Raw genomic sequence first — 26332 nt, 5'->3', positions numbered from 1 at the left:
ATGTGGGTGAGGTGATGAGGTTAGACTGGGGCAGAACGGACAGGGAGGAGGCATCGGTTGACGGCCAGCGAACGTGCCAAGACCTATAGAAACGCACAACTGCTTCACAGGATGCGACAGAAAACGATTTATTGCAAGGACGATACTATTACCCGTCATATATAATGCCCCCTGATGCTGCTCTTTGTTCAATTGTCCTTTCTCTACAACAAACACGCAGCACCACCAGTATCGACGCCCATGTCACGCCCTCCAGCTCCAGCTCCACCGAGTCAGAAGTCACGTGTGTGTAGCATTTATCGTGCTTATGGTGCATCTCCTAGCCCCCCAAGAGCCCCTTTATCTGCCTGTCGAGATGCCGCGCTATCTATCTAGAGATGCTGTTCGTGGATCTCTGCTATCAATCAATGCCGATATGTCCTTTTTGGCATCTAAGGCCTTGCGCTCGCATGTGATGACTTTGCTATCAAGCACACCTTGACTCAGTCATGGGCAGAGATGCTTAGTCTCGAAGCAAATGACTCTTTTTGGCAGCTTCGAGGTGGAAATTGTTGTTCGTAACGTCGTGACACGTAAAAGTAGAGGACAGTGCAGAATGCCCAGCGATAGAGATGGTCATGTCACTCATCGTCCGGTGGCAACTCATCCTCGATGTATCGGATCAGAGTGACGCGCATCTCTGTCGTGTCGTTACCACGAAGAACGTCGCTCATGAACTGAGTCTCGACTTGCATTTGGACCTGGAGTGTATTAGTGGATAGCAGACGACACAGCTGAGTGCTACGAACCATTTCCAGGGCACCCCTGAGAACACCGCAGAAGATGTTGGAATACCACAGTTCGTCCTGGGCCTTTCCATCGTCGGGCAGCTCGACAAAGTCGGCAAGCGGGTTCTCGTCAAAGAGAAGAGTGAAGGACTTGTTGTCGGAGGACCAGTTTGTGACGACAGGGGTGATGTTGAGGAACATTTTGAAGCCAACCTTTGAGATGACCTCGGCCGTCTCGCGCAGATTGGAGCAGGAGCCGGAATTTGACTTGGCCAGGAAGTCCTCGATCAAGCGCATGCCCATGTTGTAGCCCATCTTGTCGAGTTGCTTGTTGACCTGGGCATAGTCGGCGTTGTAGTCTTTGCACAGCTGGGCGACGATGGTGCCATAGGTGAGAGTGACGAGTTCGGCATTGACCTTGTCAACGCGGGTCCTTGTCGACAGTGTCAGAGAGGGGCGGTATAGGGAGCGTGGTAGAGGCAGGCAGCCAACTTACTTCCACACCCTGTCACATGTCAGCAAGTCTGGAGTCGGCTATGCATGGGACAGGTTGACGAGGACTCACTCTTCGCCGAGGCGGGCAGCTTTGGTAGCCATGTCTATGGAATGCTCAGAGGGCGGTGGATGCGGCGCAGAGGGTCAAAGATAGAGTCGCAGTCTACGAGTAGTGCCTAGGTCGTGTGGGGGGCCCAAGCTTGGTCGACAACTCTTGAGCCTTGAAGACGGCCCTGATTAGATCACGCTGGCCGCAACTTTCTGGACGCCTCCGACTCCCAACCCACTCCTCTCGCTCGCCCACCTCCATCGCAAATCATGTCAGAGAAGCGGCCGGCGTCCAGCTCCATGGCTTCGGGTCAGTTGGTCAAGCGCCAGAAGTCGGACAACTCGATGGCTCTGACTTCGGCCTCGCAGAATGGCGCCCTCGTCCAGAGCTCCCACCGTGGCCCAGCCTTGTCTGCTCCTGTCATGGAGCTGTCTGGTCATACAGCCGAGGTTCTCGCTGCGCGGTTCAACCCAGAAGGAAACTACGTTGCCTCGGCAGGCATGGACCGCAACATTCTTCTCTGGCGTACTTCTGGAGACTGCCAAAACTACGCCATCCTATCCGGCCACAAAGGCGCCATCCTCGACTTACAATGGTCGCGCGACTCGCGCAACCTGTTCACTGCCTCGGCAGACATGCACATCGCCAGCTGGGACCTCGAAACCGCCCAGCGCATACGAAGACACCAGGGCCACGACGAGGTCATCAATGCGCTCGACACCAGCCGTCGCGGCGAGGACATACTTTTCAGTGCTTCCGATGATGGTTACATTGGTATCTGGGACCCTCGCCAAAAAGCCGCCGTCGACTTCATCGAGACTCGCTTCCCTGTCACCGCAATAGCCCTGGCCGAGGCTGGCAACGAATTGTACTCGGGCAGCATCGACAATGACATCAAGGTCTGGGATTTGAGAAAGAAGCAGGTCGCATATTCTCTCGTTGGCCATACCGACACCATCACCTCGCTAGCTGTTTCGCCCGACTCTCAGACACTTCTTTCAAACTCGCACGACAGCACCGTCCGCACCTGGGACATTCGTCCCTTCGCTCCTACCGAACGCCATATCAGAACCTTCGACGGCGCCACTGCAGGAATGGACAAGTACCTGACCAAGGCTACCTGGGATACAAAAGGAAAGCGCATCGCTGCAGGCAGTGGTGACCGCTCAGTTGTCATTTGGGAGGCCAGCACCGCCAAGCTGCTGCAGAAGCTGCCTGGCCACAAGGGCTCCGTCAATGATGTCCGCTTCGCGCCCAACGACGAGCCATTGAGTAAGACTACCCTAAACATGTTGTGTTTGATTAATGCTAATCCGACCCTAGTGCTTTCTGCCTCTACCGACCGCAATCTGATCCTGGGAAGTCTCTCGACATGAGCACCCCTCGAGCCTTCCAACGATAAAAAGTCATAGACCCACGAGATGCTCACGCACGCCATCTCATTGCCCATTTGCAACGACGCAACACTACATCCTCCGCAATCACAGTGTGCGGCCACTCAAGCCACACGCCGATTCTGTCAGGACCTCGCCGAGGCCACGAGGAGGAAGGACATTGATGCTTGCAGCATTTCAGCATCACCTACATTCCGGCTTAATAGAGCGAAGGGAAAGCCACGGACATGTCCTATAGCTGGATTGATCATGATCTGATTTAAAAGGCTTCAATTGTGTACACTTCCAGACAATACTCTGCCAAAACGCTACCAAAAGTACATGATCCCAATTAAAATGCTAATGTTTTACTCTCAAGCAATATGCACCTACTGAGGGCCCTCAATGATCATCTTGATACCCTTGGCGGCGTGAACGTCCTTGAAAGCCTGTTCAGCATCTTCAAACTTGACACGACCTGTGATGAGCTCCTTGACGCTGAGGCTGCCAGAAGTGATGAGATCTACGGCCAGCTGGTAGTCGCCGGGTCCGTATCTGAAGCTGCCCTAGAAAACAATCAGTAACGTATTTCATGCTTAAAAGAAAGACGCTTGTACCTTCAGGTTCAGCTCCTTAGCACACATAGCCTTGAAAGTACGTTAGCAAGATATCAAATGTTGGTTGTGTGAACGCCACGACTTAGTTGAACGAATGTCCTCAGCTCTACAAGATGCCGTCCCGGACGGCGTTTCCTTGAAACACCCATTCCAGAGACTGCTCGTGCAGGCTGGAACAACCGCCAGCATTAGTCGTGGTGTTTGTACCTTCGGGTTACATACCATGATAGGGAAGTTGATGTCTGGCTTGCCCATACCACCCTGAACGTAGGTTCCGCCGGTTCTCAGGGCGTGAATAGCTGTCTGAATGCAAGGCTCAGCTCCAGTGGCATCGATGATGGCATCAGCACCCAGACCAAGATCGCACTCGTCTGTGAGGAGCTTGGCGTTCTCCTGAGGGCTGACTCTCTGCGAGCGGAAGACGTGTGTGGCAGCGTACTTCTGGGCAAACTCGAGACGCTCCTCGTTGATGTCGACAGCAACAATCTTGGTGGCACCAAACGACTTTGCGACAGCCATGCAGAGCAGACCAACAGGACCTGCGCCAAAGACAACAACACTCTGGCCAGGCTTGATGTCGGCCTGCTTGGTGATGTGTACACCAACACTCAATGGCTCGACCAATGCGGCTTCCTCGAGAGGAACATGGTCTGCGACCTTGTAGCAGAAATCTTCGGGAAGGCGGTAGTACTTGGCAAGGGTTCCGTCGTAAGGAGGGGTAGCTGCAAAAGCCATGTCAAGGCAGAGGTTGTACTTGCCCTCTCTGCAGCGAGGGCATCTGCGGCAAGGAACACCAGGCTCCATGGTGACACGGTCGCCCTTCTTGAGTGTCGTCACCTTGTCTCCGACTTGCTCGACAATGCCGGCCGACTCGTGGCCCAACACCATGGGGGCTTTGACCACAAAGTCTCCAATAGCACCGTCTGTCCAGTAGTGCACATCGGATCCGCAGATACCAGTGTACTTGACATTGACGATAACATCGTAAGGATCTCTGATCTGGGGAATAGGACGGTCCTCAAACTTGACGTCGTAGGGCTTCTGGAGAACAAATGACAAGTTCTACACGTCACAAACCGTCAGCTTCCGCTCTGCCATAGACCATTATGCATGGCTACGAAGCGAAAACTTACCTTTGCATCAGCAGGGTTGACCTCTTGCACGGAAGCCATCTTTGGTGTTGTTGTGGCGGAGAAACTTCTTGTGGCCTTCTTCGAGTTGAGGTGGTATGCGGCGGCGGCGCAGCTACCACAATTTCTGGTAGACTGAAGCTTGTATGTAGTTGATGAAGGGACGCGAAGCGACGAAGCTCTGAGGCTTCTCTGGAGACCTGACTTGAAGACTTGAGACATGATGTAAGCAGTTGTGATGTGGATGATGGTTAAACTATTAAGCAGAGGACCAGGCGAGCGACCGTTGACAATCTCGAATTTTTTTTCAAGATGAGATATGGTAGAGAGGAAGGTGCAGAGCAGAAGGGGAGGAGAAAATTAGGATGGACAACAGCGAGGACGTACAAGAGGAATGTATGCAGGCTCAATTGAGGATGATATCAAGCAGCTACGGATGATACAGAGGGCTTACCGAAGGATCGGGTCAGAGTATGCAGAGTTTCAGAAGGATGATAGCGATCTTTTTTTCCAGGACAGTGGTACCGCAGCTGCGAATGGCAGAAACCAGAAGCCTTCCATCATGTGAGTGCCGTCAAAGTTGCAGCAGACTGAGCCCCACAGTACATGTCATTATAGCCGTCGGATAAATTGCCCCGCCAAATGCATGAGCTCCCGTCGGAACCGCTGCCTTTTGTCTTTGTCCTCCGAAATCATAATCACCGAGCACGCCGTGCCGCCTGCACCGTAAGCCGTAGCCTCCTCTGCCTGCAAACAGCCTGATCCCGACCTTGAAGCACGCCCCTGAGCGCTGCTCCGAGCTGGGGAACATACTTGCGGATTTGCCTAAAGCCCTGCTAAGATTAGGTGCCAGAGCTTGTCACTGGTTGGACCCCGGTCGCAGTGTGGCAGAGGGCTATAAAATTGCACAAATATCTACAGACTTTAGACGCATTCAGAGGGCTGCAGTACGACAACTATGATCTCCAGTCCCAATATCACTCCTGATCATCCTTAACAACGTTCGCCATAGAGTTAGCCCTCACAACCTCGACGGGGCTTCTGAACCCATTCTTACATTGCCATGGGTAGAACAGAGTGATGATCAATGTAAGTCCACCTGTGATGGCAGACGAGTAGTTCATCGTTTCGGCAGATACAGGCATTCTAGACCGGGTCAGCATATGCAAGAGACTGGTCAACAGAACATCGCTTACGAGTAAGGGAAGCAAAAGATGACAATGAAGCACGCGATATAGGCACATGCAATTGGCATAAGAATCGCGGCAACCTTATCCGGCATTTTGAATGGTCCAAATTCGATATTCTTACGTCTGCTCAGCAGATGAGGGAGAATAGCGGCCAAGTACGAAGCTGACGAGAGGATAATGAATGATCCGACGAAGGCGTTGAAGGCCTGGAGAAGTCAGTACTCTAGCCACTTTGAACACAAAACTTTCTTGTGTGCTGAGCTTAGCCAACTACAAATGTGTTGCTATAAGGACGCACGATGCTTTTGTGGAGTATCCATTGCAAGATATCACCTCATCGGCTTTCGAAAAACACATCGCGCGTTCTTATAGCTGTACACATGCGACTGACTATAGCGCACGGGGAAAGGTTAGGGATACACTCACAACTGCACTGCCGAGATAGATGCAACCCAGCACAGTAGTGATGATGAGGCAGGCAACAGTAGCTGCGAAAGGATTCTCCCACCGAGGAGAGATTTTTCCAAGTGTGTCTGAGAAGGGGGTGGCACGGTCTGCCTCGCGTTAGTTGGGACCCCCCACAACCAGCAATACATTATTGGACAATACTTACCACGAGAGAGGGTCCAGAGCATGCGACCGCAGGTGATATACGTGCCGATCGCATTCGCTACCGTAGGCTAATTCAAGAATATAGTCAGCTTAGACCTGGTAACACGGAAGGTACATCTATAGAGCGTCTTTGAGGTGCTCGGTCGACTTACAAGGAACACTACGATCAGCAAGCCACAAGCGCCAGCCCTCGACCCAGTGGCTTGTCTATAAAGCTCAGCCAAAGGATTGGTGTAAGGGTTGTTCATCAGGGCATCAATGTCGTTGATGCTATAGAAGATGGCCACGAGGTATGCAAAGCCAGTGATGAAGCCGACACCCATCTGCGCGGCAATGGCCTTTGGTACATTGCGGGATGCGCGTGGAATCTCTTCTGCGAGATGTGACACGCAGTCTGGAGTACCCACTGAGAAAGCACCATTGAGCATTCCTGTGATGAAGACGAGACCGTTGGACTTGTAGCCAGTATCGTTCGACCAGGTTGACCAAACAGCTGCCGTAGTAGCATGACCTGTGCCGGTCGTGGTGGGCATGATGGCACAAACCAGAATTGTAAGAAAGCAGCCGCCGAGGCAGAGGAACAAGCCAATATTGTTGATCATTGGCAAAGCTCTGTTTGCAAACAGCACGACACCGCAGCACGACCAAGAGATGATGATGTAGCAAATGAACACATGCCAACGTTGAGCGACGTATTCTGGGTGGAAGAGCCCCCACATGGCCAGGACCTCATTTGCTAGGATCGATGACATCGAGGCGGATCCAAAGATCCATGCCAGGACATTCCACCATCCCGCTAAGAAGCCTAGGAACTTCGAGTATCTCGGTCCTGAAGTGGCAGTGGCCCAGTGGTACACACCAGCCGAAGAGGGCATGCTGGACGCTAGCTCTGCTATGCAAGCGGCCACCATCCAGTAGAAAACGCTGACCGCGAGGAATTCGAAGAGCACACCAGTTGGTCCTCCGTTATACAATGCAACTACGATAGATCCGCCTAGGGCGCACCTGAAGTGTACAACAGTCAGCTTCTATCTGCAAGAGCAAGGGGCCGATGCCTTCGAGCACTGCAACGACCAGATTCAACATTACCATGTGTTGCCGGTCACGATTCCTACAGCACAGCAGCTGACTATGCTGAAGTTACGTTCTAGTTCTTGTGTGTGGCCGGACGTGTTGACAGTGACAGTGCCTTCTTCAACCTCTGGTTGGTCAGATCGATAGGGCGTCAATTTGTCTGTCGGCTGCTTGGAGTCCATTTTGGTATGAGGATGGTCTCTGGACCAGAACGTGGTTCTAACAACGAAGGGAAGTGTTTCGAGTATGCGTAGGGAACGAGATGACACCGCGAAAAACTTATAAGTTGAGGAACAGCAACACAGACAATATATTTCTGGTGCTGATGGCATGAGATAGGACAGAAAAGAGCCAGGCGGTTAGGCTGGATCAGAAGATGTAATCGACCGGTTGCCGCTTGGTGGCGACCTAGACAAGCGATGGTCTTTCATACTGTACCAAAAAGCATAACCAAAAGATATGGGTGTACGTCCCGTCTCTGACTGCGATAAGCGGAGATATGAGGAGAACAAGGGATTAGTGCACCGTCCATCTCTTGCCGCTGCCTCTTTGGGACGGAGGGCCTTCTGGGGTGCGGGGGGAGAAATAATTGCCGTGCTTGCCCAAGATGCCGATAGCCAACTTTTATGCCATCTTATGACAGATCTTTAAGTGCAGCTCGATTGTCCAAAAATCCGTTGATATCTGATCTAGCTTGTGAACCGAACAGGCAACTTCAGGAGAAAGATGACAAGTTAGAGATAGGGGAAATCACAAGTATCCGAGGATTCCATGTTTCTGATTTTCGCCTTGGTCTCGGATTCTGTGTTTTGCTTCCATTGAGGTAAGCATCCTTCCCGTGTGCTAAAGTATGTATCGCGCATGGCTATAGAAATGCACGATAGCAATAGGAAACAAGGTGGTATCTACTGAGAGGCAACCTCTGTCGGCTCTCCGTGGACATGCCTTTGTCTACTTCAGTTATCTAATCATAAAAGCCTAGGACTTTGTTCGCTCTGTCGAAGAGTTCTCTCTGAGCATCACTCAAACCTGCTGCCGAACTATCCCATTCTTGAAGGCCAAACGCGACCATGCCTGCATCTTTACCTTGACTTGCTGCTTCAACCTCCTCCACGCCTGGCCGACCGATGTGATTCGTCTCCCCAACACCACCGCCAAAATCAGGGCAGGGTAGTCCTTCAAGAAACGCTTGCCGTTGACGAGCAAGGAACTCTGCGTTCTGAATTGTGAGAGGACATGCGGGAATATACAAGACGGAGCTGTCAGAAGTGCCCTCGTGTTTCTTGTCGACTGCATGTATCTGATCGCAATGCCAGGCTACGTAGTCACCAGGTCTGACCTCAGGGATATGAATCATAGTGCTATCAAGCTCAAGATGTGGATGTAGTACTTTGCTCAGCTCCTGCCCCTTTCCCAGTGATGCTCCTTGGAGCCAAGATGTTTGAGGCGAGTCCAGAACCCAATTGTCTGGCGCAAGGAAAGATTCGTCAAAAACTCCAGTCTCTGGGTCCATTGGTCCTTTCTTGGCAGAGAAGAAGGGTCGCAAAAGGTAGTAGGCCGTTGCATGCTTCAGCATTGGATTCACCAGCAAAGTCCCTTCATGTGCCTTTGTAGTGCTTAGTGACAACCAACCTTGCGCGGCACGAAACATGCTGCAGGCTCCGACACCCTGGTACAGATCCGACCTCACGGACAAACGAGAACTGATTTCCCAAGGATCATAATCTTCCCATCGTCCCTGCCACACTGCCTCGTAGACCTGTCCATACCCGTTGGGCTCCCATCTTTCTGGACCGCCTCCGTCGACATGAGGGCCAAGAGCAAAGGTATTGTCTCCTGGTGTTCGCATACGAAGTCGGTCGGCATATATAGTTGGATGGGCAGTAGAAAACAAACCAGGGCCTGTTGAGTGCCAGTGAGAGAGAAGGAACCTCTGGGCGGCCAAGAGATATGGATGTGATCGCGCTCTGATCTGAGCCGGTGACCAGTATAGTTCGTATACCTGAGGATTATCGCTTGGGAAAGCCTTGGTTTGTGGATTTGCAGCGATATACTTTTGGAGTTCTTCTTTCATTTCCATTGCCTCGACTGGTGGAATCACATTTCTGATTATTGCCGCTCCTCGAGACTTGTATTCGGCACTGAACTTGGTGCTTGCATCCTTGATATCTTTAAAGTCAATCTCAGGGATCACCTTACTTTTCAATGCTTTGACGACTGCTATCTCTTCCTTCAGGGCGTCTAGCAGTCGAAAAAATGAATTTTGTATGAGAGCTTCCTTCCCAGCAACCATTTCACTCTTGAGAATAGCAAAACGTGGCTCCAGTGGTGCAGGGGTTAAATCAGAAAGTGAGGAGAAAGCATCGCTTATGTCGCCCTCTCTCTTCTGCGCATGTGTTGCCATAGCCGCGTGCCGACATCTGCGCAGTCCCAATGCATTGAAATGTAGCGCAGTCCTGTAGGGGCTCTGGAGCATGCTTGGAAAATCTGAATTAGAAAATTGGTCTGTGAAGACTTGAGGCTTGTTTTGCGTCTGGAGGCCCAAAAACCACAGTCTAGGTCTTGTTTGGTGGTGTGACTGCTCGTTTTCCAGAGATGGGCTTCGCAGTAGAAAAAGGTGGATGTCAATCGGCAGCAGCACAGACGATGGCTTCTCTCGTGGAATTGCGGCCCGAACAGCCTTTCTCATAACGGCAGCTTCCCACTACCCTTACTTTCCCCATTACGACGGCATTTCCTCCCGAAGGCGGCTAAATAAGTTATGAGGCACAAGTGTCTCTTTGCGCCATGCTTGACCAGTAGAAAGCATTTCAGGCTCACGCTTGTTGGCTCTTTTGGAGATCTGACTTCGTGTTTACAACCGAGTCAAGATCTTGGCTGCATTTTTGACAGAAGTGACCCTCCCTTGTAGTACTATATAAGCTGCTCCCCTTTGCTCAGGTTCGGTCTAATAGATTCAGCGATTGTCCGAACACATCATGTCTTCTGCAACTCTTCCTGAGAACTTTCTATGGGGCTTCGCTACGGCAAGGTTAGTGGCTGGAGCAACTGACACGTGTAACCAGAGCACTAAGAAAGCGCTTCCAGTTACCAGATCGAAGGAGCTACTCAAGAAGACGGCAGAGCAGACAGTATCTGGGACACCTTCTGCCGGATTCCAGGCAAGATCGCTGGTAATGAGAATGGAGACGTGGCTTGTGACTCGTACCGCCAGTACAAGCAAGATGTAAAGCTTTTGAAGGATATGGGTGCTAGAGCATACCGATTCAGCATCTCGTGGTCTCGCGTAATTCCGCTAGGAGGTCGCAAAGATCCAGTCAACCAGAAAGGTCTGCAGTACTACATCGACCTTGTGGATGAGTTGCTTGCAAATGGTATTGAGCCTATGGTCACATTGTTCCACTGGGACCTTCCTGAAGCGCTTGACCAGAAATACGGGGGACTTCTGAATACAGAGGAATTTGTTGCTGATTTCGAGCAATACTCTCGAACTATCTTCAAGGCACTGGGAGAGAAGGTCAGATACTGGGTCACTTTTAACGAGCCCTGGTGCAGCTCGATTCTTGGTTACAACGTAGGTGCTTTTGCACCAGGCAGAACCAGCGATCGCTCGAAATCATCAGTCGGAGACAGCAGCACTGAGCCTTGGCTGGTAGGACACAATCTGCTTGTTGCCCATGGTGCAGCCGTAAAGATCTACCGGGAAGAATTCAAGCCAAGCCAGAAAGGCCAGATTGGAATTACCTTGAATGGTACGTGATGGGAGATCAGAAGCGCTATAGTCTTAGCTGATATCTCTAGGTGACTGGGTGGAGCCCTGGGACCCCGAGGACCCCAAGGATATCGAAGCCTGCCAGAGGAAACTCGAGTTCTCGATCGCCTGGTTTGCTGATCCTATCTACCATGGTGACTACCCTCAGAGCATGCGCAAACAGCTTGGAGACCGCCTACCAAAGTTCACACCGGAGCAGCAAGCGTTGGTGCAGGGAAGCAATGATTTCTACGGCATGAACCACTACTGTGCGAATTACATCAAGCACAAATCCGGCGAGCCAGAACCAGAAGATCACTTGGGAAACCTAGAGTCTCTACTTTCCAACAAGGAAGGTCAAGACATTGGCCCTGTAACCCAGAGCCCATGGTTGAGGCCCTATGCTATCGGCTTCAGAAAGTTACTCAAATGGATTTCCGATCGATACGGACGCCCTGCCATCTACGTCACCGAGAACGGAACCAGTGTCAAGGGCGAAAATGATCTCTCGAAAGAGGCGATACTCGAAGATGATTTTCGTGTGTGGTACTTCAAAGAATACGTCACTGCTATGGCAGATGCATATACACACGACGACGTGGACGTCAGAGCTTACCTTGCTTGGAGTTTAATGGACAAGTAAGAAATCTTTACGATGGTATTTCTGCATTGGCTAACAGAGTCTAGTTTCGAGTGGGCTGAGGGATTCGAGACTCGCTTCGGAGTCACCTTCGTTGACTACAAGAATGGGCAGCAGAGATACCCAAAGAAGAGCGCAAAGGCCATGAAAGGCCTGTTCGGTTCGCTCATGGTCAAATCATAGGGTAGGACAAATGGCTAGCCGCAGCGCTGACAGAAAGCGCAGAGATGACTGTTTTTATACGAGTCACTCGTGCTGTCGGCGCTAAACCGACAAGTTTTGAAAAAGGAGCCAAGGTATATATCAAGAATGCATTCCAGTGCTTGTTAAATGTCCTGTTGTCCCCAACACTCCAGCCGCCTGAAAAAGAAATGAAAAACCATGCTCCATGCTAAACAGTTTTGGATATATATTAAACATCATGCTCCTTTGATCTCTCCCAACGCCAGGCTGAAACTTGACAGAGCGCAGAAGCTGAAAGACGCTGCATGAGTAATGAGGAATAGAAAAGGCTAAAAGAAGGTCATCACGCAGTTGGCTGCCGAAGAGTGGCGGCTGCAGCGGTGGTAGAAGGAGCAATACCGGGGACAATAGTAGACGTGGCCGCAAGGCGAGAAACCGGCGACGAAGTGTCAGAGCGACTCATGGGACCATCAACAGGACGTGACGTGGCTAGCAGATGGCCGCTTTCGACCAGCTCTTTCAGGTAGGCTTCAAATTCTGGATCCATCTCGACGTTGAGACCTTGCTGTCGGGCAGCAATGGCAGCTAGAAGACGGCGATTCAACTCGTGGCCGATGCTTTGGATGTTGTCGCCGACATCTTCATCGTCGTTATCGTCGTCGTCATGTTCTTCGTCGGCATGGTCATTTTCTGGATCGAGCTCCTGATCGATACCGTCTAGATGGTCACAATCATCCAAGAGCATGTCGACGGGATGACAGCCCTCAGTGACGTCGACCTTTGTGTGGACGCGGATCAAAGGCTTCTGCTTTGGATGTATGCGCGGGTCGATCCATTCGGAAATGCCGTCGCCCGTCGTGTCTCTGACCTTGATATTCTCATCTCTTTCAAATCTCTGTCTTGCCCACAGGGTGCCCTCCCAGCGGACCAGGTCCATGACTTCTTGGTCTGTGATTGCCAGGTAGTCGATGGCGCTGAACAGGCGTGCATGATGGGGGAATCGACCGAGGCGCATGCGGTGAGGAGCATGACAGTAGTTCAAGCCCGGGTAGCGAGCCTCAATGCTGTCCAGACTGCCGTAGAAAGTGGCGGTTTCGATGCGAATCTCTGGAATGAGATCGCGCGCCAGATGGGTCTGGAAATTGGGCGGGTCCGAGGGGCCAGGATTAGGAAAGAGATGAGCGTACAGGAGCGAGGCCACGGATGTTTGCCTGCGCATGATGGTTGTGATGCGACAGAGTCGGGCGAAGCAGTCTGAAATCGGAAAGACACGCCCAGGCACACCGGATCACAAGCACGATGTGAGGAGACTCGGAGTCGAGACGAGGTTGGGACGATGGATCTTTCACAATGTTTTGAAGCCAAGAGGGGGCACCAAGCGGATCGCTGAGCGTGGGGAAACAAAAGTTTCGTTTGGCGGAGATCGAGACACGATGGATGGGCAGGGGCTACTGCTGGGCTTTGGTGCAACGTCCAGGCCAGAGATTCGGTATCGTACTGCGTGGTCACAAAGAGAAGAAGAGAGGCCTGCTCGAATGGGCTGCAAAGTATCAAAGTCCTGAGATCGCAAGGCCGAGCGCTTGTGCAGTGAGAAAATTCTACAGCGACTCGCCGGAGATGGGCGAACCTCCATCCACGTCTGGCCCAAACCCGGCCGTTGATAATCGCGGGTTGCCGCGAGCTTATTTTTGCCGCCTTCGACACATCTTGCCCTGCCATTCAACACCATCATCGAGTACATCTTGTCTCCTTCGGCCGAATCTCTGTCTTGTCGAGTCTTCGACCCGTCACACGTTTGCCACTGTACCACCTGGTCCCATCTGCGTCTGCCAAGTCTTACCACGCCATCGTCTAGATATTCATTCTCTGCATACAAAAAAATAACTAGACTAGATACATCTTGACGTCTCAGCCCTGAAAGCCGTAGAATTCCAACCCTCGAAACGCCCTGCTAATCCATTCACCCGGGATATCGAAAATGCTTGATACTCATGTTCGTCTTCTCCTTCTGACGCCATCTCCGTTGTCCAGCAACTCGTCTATCGTCCACGCGCCATACTTCTCTGCGCCATAAGACTTTGCCGCACGATCAGCTCTGCTGCCGCATGCGCTGCCAATCTTTCCTTTTGCCTACTGCGATCTTTCAGGTATCTTTCTGCCTCAGGTCGCATGCGCAAGATCCTCAATATCATGTCGTCGCTCGGCTCCGCCTGAGCCTCTTTGCGCTTTTCCTCCTTCGCCTTCTTCATTGTGCCAAGGTTGCGACTAAGCATGATGCTCTTGCTTCGCCGTGTACTAGGCACTCCCACCAAGCTCGCCGCCCCGCTGAACGAGTGTTGGGCGAGTGTTGCAGGTGCCGACATCCGATTGAGCTCTCGTGTCTGCCTTGCTTGCTGTCTTGCTACCGTTGCCTTGGCCATCGACTCTGACGTCCTGATCAGATTCTCAGTAGATTCGAAATAGAAGAAATTCAAATTCTGCAGATCGTGATATTTTGACGACTTGAGGATGTCCAATGGCACTCCGTGTGCCGTGCCATCCTCTTCATCAACGGCGTGGAAAAAGTCAAACAGCATCTGTAACCACTTGAAAACAATGTCCAACTCCTGCTGTGTTAGCGGTCTTTGTTGCGAAGGCTTGTCAGAAAGCGGTGGCACAAGTAGCGACTCGATCGTTACAAGAACTTCTTTCCAGAGTCGTGTCATGACCATTACCATTGCCGAATCTGTTAGCGTCTGTTTCATTATCGCAAAGTTATCATCGAAGTAGGTGAAAAGAGGCTTGAGCGCATTTGCGATATCGACTGGGGTAGGTCCTTGCACGACGGATTGAGGTCTGGCTTTCTGGAAATACCCACGGACTGTGTTGATTGAGATTCCCTGATTGAGAAGACCACGCAGAGCTCTGCGTGACAGGACTTGTTGGATGTACGAGGACAGCTTGATAATAATCAGTTCAGCAGCACAAAAGACAGTGTTAAATACCGACGTACCTTGTCTGTAATCTTTCGTGTCATGTCACGTTCGCTTCGCTTCAGCGTGCGGAAAGCTTTGCCGAAATAAAACTGGATGTCGTCCCTTTCGCCTTCCATGCTTACACGTAGTAACAATCTTCCTTGAGTATCGAGATCAAGCCAGAACTCTCGTGGCATGTAATCGCTGAAGTGTGATGGATCCAGCTTCAATGACGTGCGGCCTACGCAGTCATGATCACCCAGAGCATCCCAGTCCCAGATTGTGGCGATGATATTCAAAGGCCCCTGTGTACTGATGTCGACTGTTTCATCCCAACGTGGATTCAAGCTACCATAAACAATACGAGTTTTGGCCAGGCGCTTCTGATACTCATCTCCAAGTACAACGTATGGATCGCTCAACCCGTTCATGTCACAAGCCTTGAGATCCTCGGCCTCGATGATCTTGATGGTGAACACGAATTTGTTGGACTGACGCAGCTTGACTGGATTGATCGGAGGTGCGTGTCTCTGAATGACTTCTGCACAAGCATCTACGTTGATCTCCTTTTCTAGCTTGTCCAGTTGGAGTGTTGTGTACTCGATGTTGTTTAGCTTGACGAGCGATTCGGGCAAGAATTGAAAAGGTTCAACCTTTTCCTTGTTAGCCCATGTGTCTTTGGCCATCTGAACCCACTTTTCCTGCCGTGTCTGACGAGATGCTGCTTCCTGTTCAGGAGTCATGCGGTCCATCTCCTTGACAAACTTTTGTTCCACAAGCTCACAGTACCTAGCAATGCCGAGACCAATAGATTTAGAAATGGCTGTCATGAACTTGGCATATTGCAAATCATCGTCCCATTCGAGCTTGATGATCTGATCGATGGTTTGGCTGAAAGAACGGAACATGTCCACCGCAGACACACTGTGGCGCTCTTCATCTGTAGGAACATTGTCAGGATGAGAAGTTTGGACCCTGAAGTCATCTTGATTGACAGCTCCTTCGACCCATCCCAGCATGTTTGCATCGGTCATGGCAATCCAACGCCACACAAAGTCTGCTAACAGACCTTCAATGTGAAATGCAAACGGAACACTAGGAAGCGCTTGTGAGTGGACCTTGCGGATGCTCACCAGTTCTTTGTATAGGTCGAAGCCATCCTGGACCGGAACGTCTTCACCACGACCCCGAACAACCTCGATTATACGTGACACCAGATCGCGGGCATCTGCGGCAAAGGAAGGCAAGATTTCTTCGACCAGAGCCGTCAAAGGATTGACACCCATAATCTCAGGGTTCTTGCGATAGCGTTTCTGAATCTTGTCGGCGAGCGTAACTACTGCTTTACCGAGTTGTATGACATGATAGAACTCCCAAGATTCTGCATCCTCGGGTACATGCTTCGACAGCATACCATTGTAAGCTTCCCGCGCTTTTTGTCTCAGCGCGTCATGTAGAGCCATTGTGAATTCGTCCAGATCTTCAGGGGTCTTCGCAAAGAGAGGATCATCGTAAACATGAGTCTCAAGTATGTACATCACCGAGCCAATTGAAGGGGGCTTGGGCTCGTAACAATGTTGCAGAAGCTCAAAAAGTTCTCTAAGGAGCGCATCGTGGATTGAGGATAGAGACTGTTGCTGTAGCGAATAGTCCGAAACTGTCCACCTCGATGCATCGAACATAACCGCGGGTGTCATTTGACTCATACGATTTGCTTTTTTGACCTCGGCTGCGGGCGTCTTGACATACATGAACGCAGCATCAAGCATGTCCAAAGTAACCTCTTGCCGGTCGAACTTCTCTCTGACGACGTCCAAGAATATGGTCATCCTAGATGGCTGAGGGATGCGCCAGCGTAGCGCTAGCTCGTTAAGTACATCGATGGATTGCTTGGATAGTAGTTGTATCTCTGGTCCATCTACACCCTCGGCCTCGTCGTCTTGAAAAAGGTCATTATCCAAGGCCTTTCTGAGTACAGCACGATAATAAGCCCTTGGCTCAGGTGGAATGTATGTAAAAGCAGTGTCATCGCTGACCGATTCGCGTGGTGAGCCGTTCAGGCTCAGTGAGCTCAAATCAAAAGGTTGATCGACTGAGACAGACGTGTCAATATCGTCACTTGAGGTTAGAGGCGAAGGTTTCATCGCAGCTGGCCCGGTTGTGCTCTTCGCAAGCTCAGGGTTTGATTGGATGATGGCCAGCATCAGCTGTGAGAGGTCCTGGATCTCAGATTTCTTCCACGCTTCGTAAGCATCCTCGAGTTGAAAGTCTTGGCTGCTCAGTGTCCTGCTGGAATTCAGACTAAGGTGCATCTGGTACAGCTTCAGGTCTTGTATGGCGGCCTGTTCGGTCCACACAGCCTTGTGCGAATCGATATCGGCTTGAATTTGATCATACGAGATGCCGAATATGTTTGCAACGCGAAGGACAAGCGGCATATCTTTGGCTTCCGAACTGCGAGGGATTTCAACTTCGATGGTAGTGCTGCCGGAGGGCTGAGAAGAAGTAGTCAGATCCTGAGCATGTACCAGCAGCTTGCTCTCAAGCGTCTGCAAGCGAGAGGTGAGCTCAGGACGATCGCGCGCCCAGTCGTCCTTCTTCAATGTGGAGCTGATGAGACGAACGAATAGAGCAACATGACGGTCGACCATGAGCTTCCATGAATCGTCTTCTGGGCCTTTCCCTTTCTGCAGCTCCGAAGTGGCTTTAGAGAAGAAGATCAAGAGAAGGTCTTCAACACGGCGATCTTTTTCCATAGACTTGCGGAAGGTAGGATTCTTGAATTCGTTCAGGAAGGTGGCAAAGGTGCGTTTGACCAGAGGGTCGTTGAACTCGGGCATGCGCTCTTTACCGACAAGGACGCCTGTGATGCGCTTGTCAAGCTCACCAGTAAAGCCATGTGGCAGACGGGTGCTTTTGGAGTCGCGGATTGAGGAGAAGTCTTTGACCAAGTCTGTGATGGAAGTGGACGAGCGTGAGACAGGCTTGACAGGCTGAGTGACATGTTGGATGCGACGAGCTTTGGGCTGGAGGAGGTGCGAGAGGTAGGCTGTGCGTAGGGCGAACGAGTAGGCATCGTGCTCATCGACCAGCCTCCGCGCAGGTTGTAGGCTTTGCACGCGGCGGCCTGTGACAGACGAGCGAGCCGACGCCGGCGACATGATTGCTGTTCAGAGATCCAGCAGCTGTTCAACGAGGGTGTGGCAAAGGGAGCGACTTGTCTAGGCGGACATTTGTTTGCGGTGAGGGACGTCGGTCTTAACCCTGACGCTGGCAATGTTGGCGGTAAGGTGATCTTGAGGTGATTCGAGTCGGTGTTTCAGCTGCATCTGCTTGCCTGCAGACACGCACACGATTTTCAAGACGCCGCGACGAACTTGAGAGACAGTGGGTTGTGGGTTGGCAAATGCGTCCTTTGCTAGCCTTGTCTCCCTTTTACCAGACCCTTTCTGAGCACAGCTTAGCAGCAGCGAGCATGGGTATCCACAGCGTCTCGCGCGTCATAGTTTAATTGGCCATTCGCTCTCCCGCTAGATGATCACCCGCTGCACTCGCCGCGTTTCAGCTTTTTCTTGGCTCACTCTGTTACAGCTGCCTGCCAACTCTGAACCACCGAGTATGAATCAACCCTCGGCACCTCGTGCTTCTCTGTCAGAGTCAAAATTGATGCTTTGACACACATCTTGTAGAACCTTGTGTTCCTGGCCGTCAAGCCAATTTGTCAATTCGTCACGGCAAGAGCAGTCAATGGCACCTTCGTAAAGTAGGCGCTGGCGCCATGGCTCTCTGCTGACACCAGGCTGCTCTCCACTTTCTGCTAGAAGCTCCTTCTCCGTTTGTCACCTGCCACATACCAGTCTCTTCATTTGCACACTCACTTCTGCCTACGCACCTGCCCATAAACCACTGAAGAAAGATTCTTTCCTTGAGCAACCGTCACTTGCCTCTGACGTCCGTGCCCACGTGTTCTCCGTCTTCCTCTAGGTATATAACGATCTTGCCCATTCTGTATCCTGAGTACCACATACAACCTCGCACTATCTCAATCACCCATTTACCTTTGCGCTCTCTCTTTACAGTCCGCCACTTTGCGATCTCTCTTTACAGTCTACCCCGCCATCTAACACCTCGTCTTCCACGACCATGTCCAACAACAATGCTGGCGCCAATTTTGCCGACAAGCCTCGCCTGACAGAGCAAGAAAAGAAGAACAACCACATTGCCTCAGAACAGAAACGCCGTCAAGCAATCCGTGAAGGCTTCGATCGTCTTGCTGAGATTGTCCCCGGTATGTCGGGACAGGGTCGCAGTGAGGCCGTTATGCTCTCCGCCACTGTCACCTACATGAGAACTCAGCTCGCCAAAAAGGAGGCTCTCCGCGACATGGCTGCAAAGCTCAATGTCAGTGATGGCGACTTTGAGCAGATGTATCGTGAAGAGCGTGCCAGGATCAACCAAAGCTATGATCGTGCCTGATCCTTGCCCAAGATCTCTTTCTTGTGCCTGTGTCCTGCCACGGCGTCTAAATCACAGCTTGTCAGTATGTTCCATCGCCTCACTTTCACTTGCGCATGTGGACTGACCACACCTCTTAGATCTGCGATGCATCTTCATCTCGCTTTTGGCTCGTGATATACTCCTTAACATCTTGGTGGCTGTTGCTTCCGCGGCCAGTTCCGCACAATTTTGGTCTGCCCATATTGCACCTGCTTATCATGTCTTTCTTCAAAGACGTCAAGGAATGCTCGCATCACATGCTTGGTCCAGCCCACAGCATTCGCCATTCATCGCGTTGATCCATTTTGTCACTCATAGCATTATCGGGCTTGGTGGATGTCATTCTTTGCCTTGACGTCTGCACTCAGAAGCCATAGACACTACTATCACTGGTGGCGGCACACAGATAGCCTATCAATCAACAGTAAAGTTTACTTCTGTTATTCCACGTAGTGCTTTGCCGCCTCGTGGTTGAACTTGATGCGCAAAACATTAGACGCGTGTTTGTCAGTGCTCATGTCTCGATCACGCCAACATAATGTTACCAATGATCGGATCTCTCCCGCAAATTTTGCACCTTGTAAGGCAAACCTTGAACGCTCTCTGAACCACAATACTGGAAAACAGAACCTTCACTGCCCAAATAGTTCGAGTGCAGAGTCTTGAGGATCTAGATTCCAATACGCCATCCAAGGCATAAAGTTTGACCGTTGGGGCACTTGCAAGAGAACCAGGTTCGCGCGCTTGATCAGCATGGGCGGATGTATTCGGACACGTGTGTCGCATGCAAGGCAGCCAATCACTTGCTCGCTCAACAGCCATGCATCACTTGTTGATTGCGGAGGATTCTCAATCGAAACGGTCTGCTGGCCGGCAGAACAGAGGAGCGGAGGGAATCTGGTAGGAGGAAGGACTATCAATTCGATACTCACCGGGCGCTCTTTTAGTCAAGCAAGTCCCGTAGAATTTCATCTACGGCCTGAACGTTTGCACACAGGTGTACGGACGTAAGTCATCGAGTCAAGCCGATGTCTTGCATTGTCGATCGTTAATCCATAGTTTTCTGGAAGCCACGCTCATCGCCGAAAGTGGCACTCTAATCCTCGCCTCAGCTAATCTCAGTCCACAAGCGCAGGGCCAGCAGCCGGCGTCATGCAGAATCATTGAATCTGCAGCAGAAGATGGCTCTGACACAGGCGCAAACCGTCAAACAATAAAAGGAATGCCCCCTTGCGAGAAGCTCTAACTGGCGCCACGGCCTGGCCACTGCACAATTGCACTCCGGGCAAATAAAAGGTGGTTCGGTGGTGCCAGCACAAGCCACCATAGCCGTTAGACGGACGTCTCCCGGAATCTAGTGCATGCCACGGACAATGCGGGCGACTCATGATCTCGGCCTTGAGGCGTTGAAGCCTCGTCGTGCTGAGCCCAAGACATAATACGGAGCCATGCCCATCACCTCTTTTAATGTATCAGGCCTCTCTTGCAACCATTTGAATTATTTCGAGATCAGCAAGTCATCAACAATCGCTTTTGCATCATCGAAGCCATCACACCCCTAGCTCGAGCTCTTCATCATGTTCGAGAACTACACGGTTACCGCATCGCGTCATCCCTCATCGCTGCCACTCACTTGTGGTGACTTGTTCGGGCCTGACCGGACTGTACCTCGTACTTCTTCACCGCGCGATTCCCAAATTTCCATTACACAACTTTCGCAACAGTTCAGCGAGATGCGCTACACATCACGGCCATTCTTCCATGCCCAACAGACACCATCGGATGCCGAGTGCGAGCTGGACTCAACCTTGAGCCCGTCTGATTATGTGGGTTCACTATCTTCTTCCAGGAGGCGATCCTACAGGCAACACGGAGTACGAATGCTCTGTGACCCATCCCACCTTCGCAGCATTCAAGACATGGTGGACAGGATGGTCAAATCTGGAGATCAATGCGCCATTTCACCACCTCGGGCGTCAAGCGCCTATGATGCAATGCCATCGCCCACAGAGGATGAAGGCTACAGCAGTCTCGACGAGAAGCGACGCAGCGGCTCGATCTCTTCAGTCTCGTCTGCTGGATCTGGGGCATCTTCCTTGTCGTTCCGACGTTCAGTGGACTCTATCACTGGTGCCTGCGTGTCGAAGAACGTTCGTGTCAAGAAGGCTCGCAATGTTCGGGGGTTTTCCAAGCAGGCCTGAAAGGCTGGCGGAAGAGCGGAGGGTTGCATTTGTTCGTTTCCCAGAGTGGAGTTTGGTTCAATCTTTTGGCCATTAGGATATCGGCCAAGGCGCGTGATGATGACTTATGAATGGATATTGGATCGGGCCAGGAGGACGGAACAAGCATCGGGCGGCTTTGGCCTCGCTGCAGGCGTTATTCGCAAAGTACCAGAGATACCCACTTTAGATGATTTTAATAGCTGAGAATGACAAGAGTCACTCAAGCGCAGATGACAACTGCGAATTCACACATTTTCCAGATGGTTCTTTCGTTCAACGGCAAGGACGCAGACGGCAGTTGGACCGACTAACAAGCAGCTGGTCGAGCATTGGAAGGATGCTCGGGTCAGGTCAGGGTGTTCACTACCGTAGATGTGAGCCTCGAGCGTTTTGCCAAGATCAAAGTCGTCCGTTTCGCATCCGGTTTCTTGAACTTGTCAAACCTAGCCATCAACAGTCGGTCAAAGACAAGGTGGTGACCAAACATGGCACTCTCAGGGCTCGTCAGACCAATCAAGGGTCGCGCGGTGCACTTGCGCCTGCATCCTCGTGTAGAGACGCTGGCTGAGAGTCGCGAGATCCTCCGGTTGATGCAACAATACGGACGAGTCGAAATGTTCCGCAACTTCAAGTACGACGCTCTCCCTGTGGCCAACACGATGATTGCCATTTTTGAGACGGACGAGGCGGCGCAGAAACTCCTCGAGGTGTCGCCCTTGCGCTTTGTCATGAGCCCCGAAGGCTCGGGAGACGGACGACAGAGGCACTACCAGCTTCAGGCAAATACGTCGACCTTCCACCACCGCGATCAGATCGACCAGACCGCCTACAACGGCTCCTTCAGGGTCTCGGGTAGATGTCTTATTCAAGAAGATCTGGCTAGGAATGTCCCCATGCCAGGCTTGAGCGAATTCACCCTGCGTAAGGAGGAAAAGCCTTGGAGAGTACTACGCTGGGAAAAGCAAAGAGAAGAGGGTGCGAAAACATTGAGGCAGCTTCTCGAAGAAGCGCCTGCTGCCGACGAGTCCACTACAGCGACTCATGTGCAACAAGAAAAGTCAATTGGTTGAAACACTACCATAACGACTGCCGGAAGCAACAATCTCACTGCGCCGTGCACCCCCCATCTCGCAAAAGACGGATCGCCTCCGTCAATTCCGTTGCCTTGCTCTCGCTACCAATCCGCTCCAATCGCCCGACCACCTGCGCCTTGGCCAAGAATTTGGATCTGTAGCCGTCCCGTGCTGTGATGAGACGGCCGCGGTAATGATTTGGTGGCAGGTGTCGTAGCTCTGGAGCAACCTTCGTGGCTTGTTCCTGCTCCTCCTTCTCCAGTGTCCTTTCGGCCATGACACCGCCACCCTTCCTGAACGCATACAACGAATCACCGCATACCATCCTGATCAAGACCCGATCCGGTCCGTTTCCCTCTTGGTGCTGCTTTTCCAGCTGCACAAAGTTCAGAACTTGCATCGTCTTCTTATCGGCCACCTGGTCTTTGAAGACGTGTCCGAACTGATAGAGGACTGTATTGCCGCTCCTTCTCATGAGAGTTGCAAGCTTTGCAGCTGTTGCCACGATCGAAATCAGATTGGACTGTAACAGGCTGAACTCTCTTGTCTCGTTCTGAGGGTCAAGGTGGTAAAGTGGATCAAGCAGCATCGAGATCTGTAGTGCGAGTTTCAGATTGGCGAGTTGTCGCTGGTTGCTCTGGTTGACATCTCGTCTGTACTGAATCTCATAAGATGTGATGCACAGAGCGCGTTGTTCCTCTCTGTAGAACCCTTTCAAGCAATCAGTCATTCAGTCGCAGAGCTAGTGCTCTGGCAAAGACATACCATCTTCGTTCTCTTGGGCCTTCTCCATTCGCTCCAGCATGTTCATCAAATCTTCAGGCCCACCAAACAGAAGACTACCAAAAACATGTCGTACCAGCACCCTATGGATGATGCCGTAGCTGAGGCCAATGCGACACTCTCGTTCTGCGACGACCTGTTGCCAAGTTCGCGCAACACCGCCGCCTTCAGCAACAGCCTTGGAGAAGTTGATGAATTCCAAATCGTCGTTATCTTCAATCTCATCAAGCATCTTCGTGACGTTAGGCCCTGTGATGTCTCGACCAAAGAATCTGGAGCAAAGCTTGTAAATGTCGCTGCGGATGTTGTCCAATGTTTCCATGACTTCTGCATCTAGCTCGTTGTCTTTTCTCTCTTGTGGTGTGAGATTTTCTGGCAGGGTTGAGTGCGAAAATCTGGATTGGGCATTCATTTGTTCTCCTGGAATCTCTCTTGAAAGCGCAGGTGCCGGTACAGGGCCTCTAGAAGTACTTCTCCGAGCCTGGTTGACAGTCTCTTCAAGATCCCTATGCGAATCAACCTTAGATACACTGCGCTTGGCTGGACTCCTTGACCGTGTCAACCGACTGCCTGAACTTCTTGCCTGGCGGTCTTCTATCTGCAACTGATGGGCGGCGTCAGCGTCTATTTGTTCTTCGCGATCGCCATCGATTGGCCACTGGGTGTCTCGCGTCTCGAAGGAGACGTTCTTCGCTGGGGAAGTCTTTCTGTTTCTGGAGATGATGGGCTGAACACGGCGCTGGGAGGGGGGTATGTCGAAATCGTTGTAACCTGTGCCCTCCTCAATATCTTGCTCCTCTTCCTCCTCGTCCTCTTCCAAGTGCTCAGATCCCCGAAGTGATGTGTATGGCATGATCGTGATGTGCGTGTAGTCAACGCAGTCCTACGAGAAAGCTGACACGGGTTTCTGAGGTTTACAGCTGCTATGCTGAGCTTTTTGCAATCGGCCGGCTGCAAGAATTGTTATGATTGTTGTCATTGCTCTCATTCCATTGTTGGTGGAATGTGATCGTACAAGGAATGCCTGCGTCTCAGTATGGATCTGACCAGACAAATATGAAGATGTCGCTTTGATGTGTGATACCAAACAGAACTTTGAACTAGACGCAGTCCGTGAAAGAATGTCAGAATTGCCGACATACGAGATCGTCCCACTGATTTGATCCATTGCATCATATACAGGTCTCTGCATGGCTTCAGGAAATGACACTGTGTGGAGTGGCTACAGATGCATCGCCGACGATGCTGTCAGACCTGGTGGTACGAGAAGTATCTTGAGCATTCTCTGTGGTGCTGAGATAGTGTTCATGGCTTTCTTGGTTAGTAGGTCGCGGGTATGCTTAATGGAGCTGAGCAAGATACCATCAATCAGATCGTTGCCTTGGTATTTAGTGTACGTGGATTGTGTCAAATGCTTGGAATGTATGGCGTCGTGCTAGTAGCTTCAGCAATGCTGGATCTTTAGAAGCTGTCAATTTCGGGAGACACAGATACGTGAATTTTCCCGCGTCCTTTCCAGGTCGCTATCAAAAGCCATTCCCCACGAGTCCAATGAACACAATTGTAGCTTCCTCTTTCCAACGAGGGGACGAGGAGATCGTAGGTGCGGATTGCTTCACCAGTTTGTGGTCTAACAACACAAACATACGCAATATATAGTCTCGATTCTCCATCCCCTCCCATGAGTTTCGGTACTTGAATACCTAGATGTGCAGCTATCTATCTGCCAGCCCTGAGCTCATAACTTGGCATATATTAACTGACTAGTCCACCGCGATCTCATTGTCAACCTGTATGGTATGTGGTCTTCAACAATCGAAATGGCTGATTTGGGCCGCGATCGTTCAAACAATTCGTCCAGACAAATCACTGCGAGCAAAAGAATTAGCGATAGATTCCTCGGTCGTTGTGTAGGTGCAGATGCAGCCTAAGTTTGCAACGCGAATCTGGGGCGTAGAGTTCATGTTCAGGGTTTCATTCCGAAAACAAGCTCTGAACTTTGTTCGTAAGGACGACGTCTGGCTGCTTTTTAGACCACAACTCGAGGTTACCCACGGACGCGAGTCCGTCTTGTCGTGTGTATTGTCGGCAGACGGTTGACTTTCGCTAGAACAATAAGATGAATGTCGCCATGCTCGCGAGCGGCTAATGCACGTTCCCTATCTAAAATGATGTATATACTGTCGTAATATTGCGCAAAGTCAAACGTGTGAGGAAACGAAAGAATGTGAGCTGTGAGCCTGTGAAACGAAGCCCACCAATTTGTTTTTAATTGCTCGCTACAGAGCCAAGCAAGGGAAGCGGGGCAGCCCTCGTGGTGGAGCAATGGTGAAGACAAGATCCTGTCGGGCAAACTGCTGCTTCCAAGGGCATTCATCCATTGCCTTGTTGAGATGCGAAAACGAACCTCACAGTCAATCTCCCACCGGGCCGTTCGCACGCCGGACAAATTGCAGAATGTCGCATGACGGGCCAAAGACGACAGCAGCTTCACCAGAGCTGGGACCAAAGCCACAGTCGTCGAGCCGCTAGGAGCTCGATTGTTTCAAGCGAAAAAGTGAGGGGCGCACTCTTTGATGACGGACACGGCATGCGTAAGCGCAAGGATGAGCGGCCAGGTATGTTGCCCCAGTCGTAATGGTAAAGCAATCCGTCGTACAGCACACGGGACATGGTTCCGACGGCAGCAGGGCAAGCAGAAGACAACGAGAGCACAGAAAAGGAGTGGCAGGAAGCTCAGAAGCCGTTGCACCATCTGTCAATTCTCAGAACATGAATTTGTTGGCGCGCTTGTGTGCAGTAGTCGGCTGTCAAGACCTTCGGCTCGCGGGTACCCGCTCGTAGTCTGGGAGGACCCTTGCCTTTTGATCGCCATCGGGAGGGAGCGCATGCCTGCGGGTCTTCTAACGGCTATCCATGTGT

At 51.4% G+C, this 26332-nt stretch overlaps 12 protein-coding genes across 12 annotated transcripts; 5 read left to right on the top strand and 7 right to left on the bottom strand.

Annotated features, from left to right (window-relative positions):
* Window positions 1–620: 620 nt before the first annotated feature.
* Window positions 621–1364, bottom strand: M437DRAFT_61715 (BET3 family protein; the record flags this gene model as incomplete). Its single annotated transcript, XM_041023975.1, has 4 exons — window positions 621–740; window positions 789–1200; window positions 1264–1272; window positions 1333–1364. 4 exons carry the CDS (start codon window positions 1362–1364, stop codon window positions 621–623), a joined length of 573 nt encoding a protein of 190 aa, XP_040884318.1.
* A 216-nt stretch (window positions 1365–1580) lies between these two features.
* Window positions 1581–2687, top strand: M437DRAFT_36313 (WD40 repeat-like protein; the record flags this gene model as incomplete). The annotated part of the gene is made up of 2 exons (XM_041019421.1): window positions 1581–2583; window positions 2635–2687. 2 exons carry the CDS (start codon window positions 1581–1583, stop codon window positions 2685–2687), a joined length of 1056 nt encoding a protein of 351 aa, XP_040884317.1.
* Window positions 2688–3073: 386 nt separating this feature from the next.
* Window positions 3074–4473, bottom strand: M437DRAFT_38544 (GroES-like protein; the record flags this gene model as incomplete). The annotated part of the gene is made up of 4 exons (XM_041019858.1): window positions 3074–3250; window positions 3302–3331; window positions 3524–4363; window positions 4435–4473. 4 exons carry the CDS (start codon window positions 4471–4473, stop codon window positions 3074–3076), a joined length of 1086 nt encoding a protein of 361 aa, XP_040884316.1.
* Window positions 4474–5408: 935 nt separating this feature from the next.
* Window positions 5409–7489, bottom strand: M437DRAFT_61712 (amino acid transporter; the record flags this gene model as incomplete). Its single annotated transcript, XM_041023974.1, has 6 exons — window positions 5409–5577; window positions 5628–5827; window positions 6048–6175; window positions 6235–6301; window positions 6386–7238; window positions 7323–7489. The coding sequence occupies 6 exons, from the start codon at window positions 7487–7489 to the stop codon at window positions 5409–5411; spliced, it is 1584 nt and encodes a 527-aa protein (XP_040884315.1).
* Window positions 7490–8271: 782 nt separating this feature from the next.
* M437DRAFT_36853 (DUF1479-domain-containing protein) lies at window positions 8272–9711 on the bottom strand (the record flags this gene model as incomplete). Its single annotated transcript, XM_041019522.1, has 1 exon — window positions 8272–9711. The coding sequence occupies one exon, from the start codon at window positions 9709–9711 to the stop codon at window positions 8272–8274; it is 1440 nt and encodes a 479-aa protein (XP_040884314.1).
* Window positions 9712–10285: 574 nt separating this feature from the next.
* Window positions 10286–11881, top strand: M437DRAFT_36775 (putative beta-glucosidase; the record flags this gene model as incomplete). Its single annotated transcript, XM_041019506.1, has 4 exons — window positions 10286–10338; window positions 10395–11059; window positions 11109–11697; window positions 11746–11881. 4 exons carry the CDS (start codon window positions 10286–10288, stop codon window positions 11879–11881), a joined length of 1443 nt encoding a protein of 480 aa, XP_040884313.1.
* Window positions 11882–12224: 343 nt separating this feature from the next.
* On the bottom strand, window positions 12225–13100 carry M437DRAFT_37797 (uncharacterized protein; the record flags this gene model as incomplete). Its single annotated transcript, XM_041019715.1, has 1 exon — window positions 12225–13100. One exon carries the CDS (start codon window positions 13098–13100, stop codon window positions 12225–12227), a length of 876 nt encoding a protein of 291 aa, XP_040884312.1.
* An 820-nt stretch (window positions 13101–13920) lies between these two features.
* On the bottom strand, window positions 13921–17996 carry M437DRAFT_38255 (uncharacterized protein; the record flags this gene model as incomplete). The annotated part of the gene is made up of 2 exons (XM_041019800.1): window positions 13921–14820; window positions 14874–17996. The coding sequence occupies 2 exons, from the start codon at window positions 17994–17996 to the stop codon at window positions 13921–13923; spliced, it is 4023 nt and encodes a 1340-aa protein (XP_040884311.1).
* A 982-nt stretch (window positions 17997–18978) lies between these two features.
* M437DRAFT_37871 (uncharacterized protein) lies at window positions 18979–19311 on the top strand (the record flags this gene model as incomplete). Its single annotated transcript, XM_041019732.1, has 1 exon — window positions 18979–19311. The coding sequence occupies one exon, from the start codon at window positions 18979–18981 to the stop codon at window positions 19309–19311; it is 333 nt and encodes a 110-aa protein (XP_040884310.1).
* Window positions 19312–20909: 1598 nt separating this feature from the next.
* M437DRAFT_37675 (uncharacterized protein) lies at window positions 20910–21533 on the top strand (the record flags this gene model as incomplete). The annotated part of the gene is made up of 1 exon (XM_041019683.1): window positions 20910–21533. The coding sequence occupies one exon, from the start codon at window positions 20910–20912 to the stop codon at window positions 21531–21533; it is 624 nt and encodes a 207-aa protein (XP_040884309.1).
* A 506-nt stretch (window positions 21534–22039) lies between these two features.
* On the top strand, window positions 22040–22624 carry M437DRAFT_79938 (uncharacterized protein; the record flags this gene model as incomplete). Its single annotated transcript, XM_041027257.1, has 1 exon — window positions 22040–22624. The coding sequence occupies one exon, from the start codon at window positions 22040–22042 to the stop codon at window positions 22622–22624; it is 585 nt and encodes a 194-aa protein (XP_040884308.1).
* A 34-nt stretch (window positions 22625–22658) lies between these two features.
* On the bottom strand, window positions 22659–24263 carry M437DRAFT_38236 (uncharacterized protein; the record flags this gene model as incomplete). The annotated part of the gene is made up of 2 exons (XM_041019797.1): window positions 22659–23338; window positions 23393–24263. The coding sequence occupies 2 exons, from the start codon at window positions 24261–24263 to the stop codon at window positions 22659–22661; spliced, it is 1551 nt and encodes a 516-aa protein (XP_040884307.1).
* Window positions 24264–26332: the final 2069 nt, after the last annotated feature.

Source organism: Aureobasidium melanogenum (genome assembly GCF_000721775.1).
Source record: "Aureobasidium melanogenum CBS 110374 unplaced genomic scaffold scaffold_1, whole genome shotgun sequence".
Taxonomy (NCBI): Eukaryota; Fungi; Ascomycota; class Dothideomycetes; order Dothideales; family Saccotheciaceae; genus Aureobasidium; species Aureobasidium melanogenum.
This window is presented reverse-complemented; position numbering and strand designations above follow the sequence as displayed.